The sequence below is a fragment of the Berghia stephanieae genome, chromosome 12 (assembly GCF_034508935.2).
Source record: "Berghia stephanieae isolate SIO BIC M18660-M18661 chromosome 12, UCSD_Bste_1.3, whole genome shotgun sequence".
Classification (NCBI taxonomy): Eukaryota; Metazoa; Mollusca; class Gastropoda; order Nudibranchia; family Aeolidiidae; genus Berghia; species Berghia stephanieae.
In genome coordinates, this window is record NC_088371.1 from 1,077,022 (window position 1) to 1,088,307 (window position 11,286).

General features: G+C 35.7%; 1 protein-coding gene across 1 annotated transcript in view; it reads right to left on the reverse strand.

Annotated features, from left to right (window-relative positions):
* Positions 1-9,985, reverse strand: part of LOC144957474 (adhesion G-protein coupled receptor G6-like) — a 49,568-nt gene extending 39,583 nt beyond the window's left edge. The window contains exons 1-3 of the mRNA XM_078888761.1: positions 9,909-9,985; positions 5,007-5,090; positions 2,866-2,916 (exon numbers count right to left, since the gene is read on the reverse strand). Coding sequence (XP_078744887.1) covers positions 2,866-2,916; positions 5,007-5,067 — 112 coding nt within the window. The 5' untranslated portion in view covers positions 5,068-5,090; positions 9,909-9,985. The remainder of the gene's footprint in view (positions 1-2,865; positions 2,917-5,006; positions 5,091-9,908) is intronic.
* Positions 9,986-11,286: the final 1,301 nt, after the last annotated feature.

Below are 11,286 nucleotides of genomic sequence, written 5' to 3' on the forward strand. Positions count from 1 at the left end.
AATTATGAAAAGTAGCAAAATTTTCTAGGTCTATGTGAGTTAAGCCTGTCACACGAAGTTTGTGAATATTTACCACAATATTTTGAGATATAGATTAAGAAATTGCAAAGCGACACTTGTCTCTCTGAATTTGTGCGGCTATGTGGTCTAGTGGTATGAAACTCGCTTTTGGATCGGAAGGTCCTGGGTTCGAGTCTCGCTCGGTGCATAGTTGAGTCCTTGGAGAACGCTCTTTACTCACATTCTCTCACCGTACTAAGGTGTAAAATGAGTACCTGGCCGTTAACACCGAAAAAATTGTCCGAAAAAATTGTAATGTCGCCTAACTGGCGTCATGTCCAGTCCTACATGTTAAATGTTGCTATTGGCCAAGGACCCCGTTTTAAAGCGCTTTGAGCACGTTTAGTGGATATTGCGCTATATAAAATCTCTTTTTTTCAGAATTCCATTTAGTTTTCTTTTTTTCAGTCGTCTATGTTGAAATTAAGACTGATACTCGGGATTGGTGGGAATGATGGGTAAGGGAGGCTATAGGCAAATATTTAAAAATATCTACGTAAACCGATGGAAAATCTTATTTAAGGCGACATGCGGCAGCAATAAAAATAATTTTTATTTTGAAAATAATGATGTTACAATCCAACTCAAGCAATATCTATTGCTCGTAGAAGATAAGAAATGTACAGGACGCTAGAAAATATTCAACCGTTGCCATGGAAATTAAATTTGTTTGGCGGCCAAGGCTATTTTGGATCTGTACCATTTAAAAAATGACAAAACAAAAAACAAAAAAAAAACAAAACAACAAAAAAAAAAACAACAACCAAAAACTATTGGTTTAATAGCTTAAGAATAAGTGTGTAAATAGATTGTTACATCATCTGAAGGATTACATTAGCTTTATTGAGTGAACGTTTTTGGTTTTATTTTATTCATGTTTAACTCCAAAAGGGCGGAAAAAATATTAAAATTGACAAAGTCCACAACAGAAAAAAATCAAAACAATAATTGTTTTAAAAATATTTTTTTAAAAAACAAATAGAAATAAAAATAAACACTTGTCAAACTGTTTAGACAATTTCGCCGTATTCTCGAAAAACCCATATTTTTTAAACATTTGGCCAGAACACTCTTCCTTCAAATATCATCAATTTAAATGACCCCCATCTTTCTAAAACCCTAAAACCTGGGACTTCGCGAAAATTAGATTTTGGCAACTACTGGGTTATGATCCTATCAAAAGGCACCTCCTTGACAATGTTTGCTAAAAGTAAGGAATTTCTCAATTTCTCTATTATCAATATGAAGTCAATTTGGTTTCGTGTTTGATTCTCCGAGCTGGTCAACGTCCATTTCATTCTTGGGTGTTGTTTAAACCATGTGTTACGTTTTATGAAAGCAATACATTTAACCCATTTAATTCATTTTCCTCTTTTTTATTTTTAACTCCAAGCCCAATGATAAAGACGAAGGTGTAGTTAGTGCAGCAATGAAAACATTGAAAAAAGGCAAGCCCGTGGGAACAGACATTCTTTGGATTGAAGATTTAGTGGATATTGGGGTAAACACAATGACAAGTCTCCAAAATAATATTTACGACAAATGGCAATTCTCCACAAATATGATGAAGTCAATTTTGTCGCTCTAGCCAAACTAGCTGTAACTACAGAATATGATTCACATCGCACTATCTGTTTGATTAGTCAGATTATAGATAAACTTCAACATATTAAAAAGGCAAGATCAAAAATGAAAATCAATACAGAAATATCATTGAATTTAGATTCCAGGAAGGAAATAAATCGACAAATGTCATTTATACACTAGGGACAATTTAGAGAGCGGACTGGAAATACAAAAAGTTAATGGGGAAAAATCAAACTGGCCAAGGAAATTAGAGCAATATTTATAGAAGATTGAAAATCTACAGATGATATTAAAAACAGAAGTGCTCTTTTAAAGGCACCATCCATGGATATAAGACCAATGCACACAAATTTAGATTTGGCTATGCCCACCAAAATGGAAACACAGCAGTGCTATTGGCTGTGAGACATGGACCATCAACACAGCACTGGAAATGAAAATAGACGCGACGGAGATGTTTGTTGATAATACCCTGTACAGAATGGAAATCTAACGAAAAGGTTCTAGAGGTGGCAAGAAGACTAGCAAGGTTGTTTAGGATGCAATAAGGGGAGAGGGAATAGTGAAGCTGGTGACAACAGGAATGATAGATGGAAAGCGAGCAGCAGGAAGACAGGGGATAATATTTGTGGACAACATTTGGAACTGGGCACAGTAAAGGAGTAATGAAGGGACCATCAAGGCAACGAACGATAGAGAGGGTAAGAAAGGCATGATCTATCACGTTTAGATGAATGGCACCTGATGATGATAGATATGTCGTGAAATTGAGAAATTTTGACAATTTTTACGTTATGACTTATTAAAACATTTTTTGTGTTTGAAGTATCTAAAATGTAAATAACTCAATTTTGATATATGGTGCAAAAATCGATAAACATTACCACCGAATCAGGGGCAGTTGCTGGCTGTTTATTTAAGGCGGCATGGATCGAAAACACATTCTCTCACCCTACCCCAGTGTCAAATGAGTACCTGGCCGGAAACAGTGTTGTCTATGTTGGAGGAAAATGTTATCTCGCCCAGCAGACATCATTCCTCAATTTTCATGTTTCTATTGCCTTAGGAGCCCTTTTTAAGTGTCATGTGCATAGTCAGTGGATATTGCGCAATATCAATGTACTAGTGTATTTATTGTTTTTAGAATGTGTGTAAATTATTGTGTGTAAAGGGGTGGGGGGAGCATTTTTGGTTTCAATTTTAAAAAGGTGTACTCACGTAACTGGTATTTACGATGGGCATGTAAAGGATGTCCATTTGTCGAACTTCCTGTAAAGAAAAAAAATTATACAACCCAATCACTGAAGCCTATGGATCCTTTCATAGCATCGGTATGGATTGTGATACACGTCTGTGCATTGAGATTTGTGAATATCTTTTCTTTTTAAGAGTAACACGACAACAGCAATTATACTGTCATAGAAAATGTCTTTGAATATCAAGTGTGATAACAGTCAAAACGTAATAGAAGGAATTAGAAGATCCAACCACAATGCACTACTACTACTTATCTACTACTTCAAAGACAATAGATTTACATAACTACAAGTTGAACTCTTGTGTGTGTCGGGTTAAGACTGGGATTCTATTTATAGCATCATGGGGTTCTACTCGGTGAATGATTTGTGTAATATTCTTTATTGATAATTAAAATCCATTTAAGCAAAACGAATGCCATTAAAAATTTATATTCATTGTAATTTTTCTTCCACCGTATGTTTTGATTACAACAAACCTGTTCTTCCAATGATAAAACTGATAATATGGTTTTGATTATTCCCAAGTCAGGCCTCAAGGTGTGCAAAACTAAATTTGCCGGCTTGACCTAATTATTTTGACAGTAAAGAGTATCAGTTGTTTGTGGGGGGAGGTGGATAACCGTAGTTTTAAAACAGAAGAAAACAGTCTTTAATATAAAATAGTAGGACGGCTATTTGACTGTTCGCTCATAGGGAGCCCCCATACCCCACCCTAACCTCATTGTCGCACGTCATCTCGCTTGCAACAAGAAAAAGAGAGCCGTCTGCGTTGACACACAACCTTCGTACAGTAGGTAGGCTACCTGTCACGGCTAGAGGAGAGATGCGCGAGTGTTAACGAAAAGCAGCATATGCTAAAATTTATTGTGAAAAACAGTATCTGTTAAATTTAGGAATATAAGGGCGGCACAAAGCAACTTCGCTCACTAGACCGACCGTCAGTGCACCGCATGTACCCTTAAGTACCACCGTGTTTTATGTTTCAGAGGAAGTATACAAAAGCTATGGGGTGGCTCGAGTCAACCTTGGTTACGATAACTATGTTATTTTTTGTACACGACTACCTGCCAGGTTTGGTTTCGGGGGTGAATCAGTTATAGCATACTTAACAGAAACTATTGACACTGTGCTTCAAGAGGTTGCATTCTTAAACCATACGTTGTGATACAGTCCAACTCACTTGAGAAAAAATATATGAAAAGTTATAATAATCAAGAGAAGAGGAACCACAACTTGGATCCGTCAGCGTGTATTCAAGACTGCCTGTCCACTAAACATTACATTTGGATCAAGTAACATTTTGGTTAGTCAATGTAACAATCATTACTGAGTGAAATGTCGGAACATCGAGTGGAACCTTTGTTGGTTTGCCTTTTTTTCTGGAATAATTCTTGGTATTTGTCATGAATTAGGACATTGTTACCGTTTCTTAGTATATTGTGCTGACGAAGGGTTTGTACCCGAAATGTCCATTGCCTGTATTGGTCCCATCCGAAGCCTCTATATTTCACCATTTCGTTTGCATGTTCAAGATCCCAGCCTTAAGGCAGCCCCCACCGTTCTCTATTTTCCCGTATTTGGTAAATTAGAGATAATAATAATAAGAAAGTGTTCTTCTATATACTAAGCATCAAAGCGCTTTACAATATACTTATCAAACCATAAACACACTCATACCGAGCCAAACAGACACACGCAACAGTCACACACACTAACTATGCAAGTTTTACAAAATGAATTTGACATTGAACAGAATGGAATCAAAAAATAAAACGAATAAGAAGAAAATGTAAATGTCTACGATAAAAATTTCTGGAAAAGATGAGTTTTCAGATTTCAGATTTTTAGATTTTTTTAGAGATTCAGATTTTTATTTAAATTTCCTACGCTGCCCGTGATCCTTACTGACAAAGGAAGCGAGTTCCAAATAGTAGGTCTTGCTTTATAGAAAAAGAGATCAATTGAAAATTGCTAATACACATTTTTTGATGAAAAATCAATATTTCAATCAATTTTACAACATTAGTTACACTTTTTATGAATGGGTACGACGAGCATGCCGATTAACCTAAAGTTTATTTGACGTAAAACGTTTATTACCAAAAGTGATGACAGGCCAGAACAAGACAAGTGTGTAAAGCAGATGTGTTATACACATCATGTCTCCAGATATCAAGATTCAATCTGTAAATAGAATACGATATTATATTTTTATGTTATTTCTAATGGCATTGCAAGATTTTAAAAACTTTTCTTTCAACAAATATCTTTTGTAAAAATTAAAAGATGCTCAATATTGATATATATATATATATATATATATATATATATATATATATATATATATATATATATATGTGTGTGTGTGTGTGTGTGTGTGTGTGTAAATATACATTGTTGCAATTAATTATTAACTTTATATTTATACATTTAATGTATGCCACGTCTGTAAACGAATTTCCGAATTTTTTGATGAATAAAGTATATTATTAGTGTATTATTTTTAAACAGTAAAAAAAAAACAAATACCATCCAATTATAGTTTCGACACATTATTATCATTTGGCGTTGTAGTCTTGTAGTATGACAATCGCCTGTGAAATGGTAGATCCTTGGTACAAAGTTTTGTCCTTGGAAAAGGCTCTTTACTGATGTATTCATGCCGCCCACAGGTGCAAAATAATTTACCTGGCCGTTAATTGAGTTGTCCCTGAGGGGAAAAGTGTATCAGCGCATCACGTGTTTTATGTGTTGTTTTACAAGCAAGCTGCTTCGGTTGGCTGGAGACACTTTAGAAAGCACCTTGAACACATTTAGTGAATATTGCTCTATTTAAATTCCCAGGGTTTTCATCATGAAGAGATCCTTTAACGTATTTTCAAAACGCATGGGAACCCTTGTAAAGCGCTCTGAGAACATTTAGTTTATGACGCGCAATAAAAGTTCAGGCTGTTTAAAATAAAGAAATCATTTTATTTTTTTATAACGCGATGATTAACATAGAATATGCGTTTTGCTTACGACATAGATGTCATGAATGAAATCGAACAAGAACTGCAAGATATAATAAAATCACTTGCAAAATAAAGAAATGCAATACGGTATGGACATAAGTACCGAAAAGTCTCAGACACTGGTAAATAGGAAAAAATTATGGACACGCAGAAATTTCAATCGATAATGAAAAACTCGAGGAAGTGTCAACATTTAAATACTTGAGTGTTCTGCTAACCAAAAAATGTACCAGTACAACTGAGATTAAGGCAAGAATAGGAATGTCAACAGCAACACTAAAGAGACAGACAAAAATATGGAAAAGTCCAATCAATTTCAAATAAATATTAAACTGTACAAATCACTGGTACTTTCCATCTTACTGTTTGGCTGCGAGTAATGGATATAGACGGCGGAATTACAAGGCAGAATTTCTGCTTTTGAGAAGAAAAGTTATCGAAATCTGCAGCGGGTGCGCATACAGAACACATTACAAATAATGACGTACTGGAAGAGGTGCAATCTCGTGCAGGGCGACAGGAATCCCTCATCATCACAGTTAGAAAGAGGAAACTGTCATGGTTTGACCACATTGCTAGGCATGAACGTTTGTGCCGAACGGTGATAGAGGGCACCCTTGAAGGAGGAAAAGAGAGGAAAACAAAGAAAAGTTTGGATGGACAATATCAAGGAATGGACAGGAATGAAGATGGAAGAACTCTTGGAGAAGGCCAACAATAGAGAAAAATTTCGGAAAGTGTTGAGAGCTGCATCCCGTGTATCCCCCCGACGATCATCAGGACATGGGATGAATGAATGAATGAATGAAATGAAATATACACAAACGTGATCAAAGCGCTTTACAAAGGGTACCTGTCCAACAGCAACATTTAACATTTAGGACGGGACAAGAAGCCTGTCAGGCGATATTACAATTTTTTTTCGGACTGAGACAACGCTGTTGACGCCCAAGTAAGTAAAGCGCCGTCTCTAAGGACTCAACTATGCGCCGAGCGAGTCTCGAACACAGGACATTCCGATCCAAAAGCGAGTGTCATACCATTAGACCACATAGCAGCAATTTAGATTCGAGAAATACAAAAACACGTTTTCACCGAACTAAATCGGACGGATGACCGACACTGGCCGAGTGACAAGGGTACAAACACCGTTTTTGTCATATGATGACCTTCACACTAGCAATCTACCAACACCGGCCGAGTGATAAAGATACAAAAACCTTATTTGTTACATGATGGCCTTCGCAGTAGCAATCTACTAACACTGGCTGAGTGACAAGGGTACAAAAATCGCCTTTGTCACGTTATTGCCTTCACACCAACCTATCGACATCAAACCAGTCAAATTCTGTTTCACGTCAATTTTTCGACGACAAACGGTCGTGTCGTCTGCATAAATATGTGTGCTCTGTGCCGGGAGTCTAAAAATAGCGTAGACCATGTGATGTAAGCAAAAAGTTTAAATGTTATTTTAGCATCAAATGTTATATTTGAGCTCAGATTTAAATCCAGTACCCAAGCTTACAAATAATAATACGGGTTTACCGTTTTAGGGCCCTGTAAAGATTTCAGCCAATTTTTGGATTATATTTTTTTCCACTCACTGTGTTTGTTTATCTCAATTGTTTCCATGCATCAGATGGGTCCACACGGGTCGTCCGTCAGATTGATATGAATGTAGAATTATATTAAACTCATTTCATGTTTTCACCAGCTTGACATTAAATTTACATATACTCCCATGTATAATTTACTACCCTAGATAAATACACATTTTTGACCAACCATTTTCCTACAACATCTCGCCCAATTTCTTTTATTATAAGTACACTTAATTCATGGAACGGATTGAACTTTATAAACAACGGCTTTAAAACTATAAATAACTTTTAAAGACGCCATTGATGGAAACTCAATAGCTTGATAAATGTATTCGATGTAAAAAGTGTTAAATATCATATTTTGTGTGACTGCTTTGCATTATTATACTCAATGTTTTATTGTCACATCCGAGAATGTTCGAAATGTTTTATTTCCCATCGCACGATATTCAGTTTTGATTGTGTTCCGACCAAACCAACCGATGTCTTGCCAGATAAACAGACGCAATTCTGTGTTTAACCCTCTCCATACAACCTACAGAAAAATCGTCACATTTGTACGACACAATATACATTTTTTCATATTCAGATTTATTTTGTACATCAGAATGATCTTTGTTTGATTAAAGAGAGATAAAGTTTTTGTAGAGAGATTGTTTGAGTTATAAAAATCAATTTTTCTGCTAGATACGCCTGCCATTTCTGGGAAAATACCGAACATGTTCAGCAACGAGAGTTATTGTAACACTATTAAATGGGCCATATTTTATTATGGAATTGTCACTGATGTAAGATAAGAATGTTTAGAAATAATGCCAATCAGAGCAAGAAGAAAAGTGCAAGAAAATAAAATCCCTTCCCAAAAATTAATTTGATAAATATAAAATTCATAAAGACAAACACGATATTTCGGATAAGTTTGAAACAACGTGTACACTATATGCAGGTCTGACATCCAAACACAGTTATGGGCCTAGTTCAACATTGTTTAAATGGACACTATTTTGCTTCAATTTTTGAGATTTCAATTTCAACAAGGAGCCCATAATGAATTGGACGATTAGACCTGTTAATAAGTGCACGTCAGTTTGAACGTTTTATTAGTAACGATAATCGTATTTTAACAAAGTAAACAAAATTGAATATTCACATTTCCGTTTTAAAAAATCACTTTTTGGCATCTGTGCACCAAGATGAGGTAACACTGTTATGAGATGATAAGTCACATTGTGTCTGGGCGACGTGTACACATATGCAAGTCTGGCATTCAAAACCACTTATGGGCCTAGTTGAACTTTTTATTTTTAATAATGAGCTTGTATATTGGCAAATATCCACTAAATGTGCTCAAAACGCTTTACAAGGGATCCCTGTCCAACAGCAACATTTAACATTAATTACAAGACATGACGCCTGTTATAATAATTTTCTGACAGAGACAACGCTATTAACGGCTAGGTACTCATTTTACACCTGAGTACGGTGAGAGAATGTGTGTAAAAAAACTTTTCCAAGGACTCAACTATGCGCCCAGCGAGGCTCGGAACCAGGACCTTCCGATCCGAAAGATGATGTGGTAATGGACAATATTTTGCGTCATTTTATTGGAGATTTTGATTACAACAATGAGCCCATAAGGAATTTGATTAACGGAGCTCCTCGTGCTAAGGGAAGCAACCCAAATATTCCCTCAACTAACCATAGGAATAAATAAAACCTAGTACTTTTAACTAACCCTAACAGGAAAAACAAACACCCTATAACCTTCACTATGACCGATAACTAACCCTAATAGAAAAAAATAAATCATCAGACCTCGAGCTAACCCTAATATAATAAACAACAACCTAGGACTGCTTTGGGGAGGCCTTCCGGAAGCTTCTATATCCCCAGTATTGTTCAAGTATGGGGTTTGGGAGGGGGAAAATATTTTTTAATGTGTCCCCCTCCCAAACCCCCTACTAGAAAATAATACGGGGGATGTAGGAGCTCTCGGAATGCCTCCCATGTTTTGTACTAGACGTCTACCTTTCAATACTTCATAAATAAAAATGGCGGCCGAGAATCAAAACAAGGTCAAATTAGGAAATTTTAAGCTTTCACTAATCTATCAAGGTTTGATCTAGAGTTTTTAAAATGGTTCTATGTGATGAAAAATTGAATAAATATACGTCTGCCAAAAGGTCCACGGTGAAAATATGAATTGAAAGAAGTGCTAGGGAGGAGCTTTTGGAAGGTCTCCCAATCAAACCATGGCATGTAGACGTTTATGTTATGTTAACACAAATATAAGTTTGTTTTGTTTTCATTTCTTTCGTTTTGTTCGCATAACGAAAAAAGAATCATTTTGTCCAAAAGTTTTTACGAGGTATTTATCGAAAACTTACAATCTTTTAAGATATGAATATCTACCGATTTTTATATCTCTTGTTTTCACAGTATAGAAAATGACAGAAATCTTAACGAACCATTTTATACGTATGTAAATTATCAATTAAAGACTACAAAAACCAATGACGTCATCTTTATATATTCATTTCTTGAAATATCAATTAAGATATTATTGTCTTTCGATCTCAAAGAATAAAATCACAAATACTTAACTTAAAATTCAAACATTTGGCAGAAAGAAAAATTTAGCACGTCTTGTCATCTGGTACAATTCTTTATAAATCGTGATAGGAAATAAGTTATTTGCTCAGGGTTGAAAACAACAATCAAATTATGAGATGCTATTATCAGAGATGACTCCGGGTCGTCTTGTGTACATTTGATGCTCTCTTCAATCAGCTATCTCTTGCAGACCTATTTAGTACTACGAAAGATTTGTAGAAATACGGATTTTTGGCTCCAGCTAAAGAACTGCATTCGCCTCTTTGACTAAATAAATCTTGCTGAAATGGAAAGTTTACTTCCTTAGAACCTATATTCAGAACATTAGATCATTTTTGAATCAAGCTGAGGAAAATTTCTTTATTTTTAAAGCTTTTTAAAGTGACTTTTTCTTTGGCCTCTGGGAAACTACGAATCTTTGGAATTTCAGGTAGGCAGCTCTCCTCTTGGGTGTCCATTCTTATAAGTGCAATCCGATATATATGAACGCAGTTTGTGAATATGTAGATTTAAACATTATTGCAATTGACAATAGATCAGGTCGTGCTGTGAATATCTTCATTACAACAATGAGTCCTTTGGTACCAAATTGATTTTACAAAATTCCATTATCATCATCATCATCATCATCATCATCATCATCATCATCATCATCATCATCATCATTGTTACACGTTAATGAATAAAACTAGACTTCTCTCTATACACATGCTCAATTTTTTCCCAATTATGAAAAGTAGCAAAATTTTCTTGGATTGAGTAAGTTAACCCTGCCACACGAAGTTTGTGAATATTTACCACGATATTTAGAGACATAGATTAAGAAATTGCAAAACGACACTTGTCTCTCTGAATTTGTGTGGCTATGTGGTCTAGTAGTATGATACTCGCTTTTGGATCGGAAGGTCCTGGGTTCGAGCCTCGCTCGGTGCATAGTTGAGTCCTTGGAGAACGCTCTTTACTCACATTCTCTCACTGTACCAAGGTGTAAAATGAGTACCTGGCCATTAACAGCAAAAAAATTGTCCGAAAAAATTGTAATGTCACCTAACTGGCGTCATGTCCAGTCCTACATGTTAAATGTTGCTATTGGCCAAGGACCCCGTTCTAAAGCGGTTTGAGCATGTTTAGTGGATTTTGCGCTATATAAAA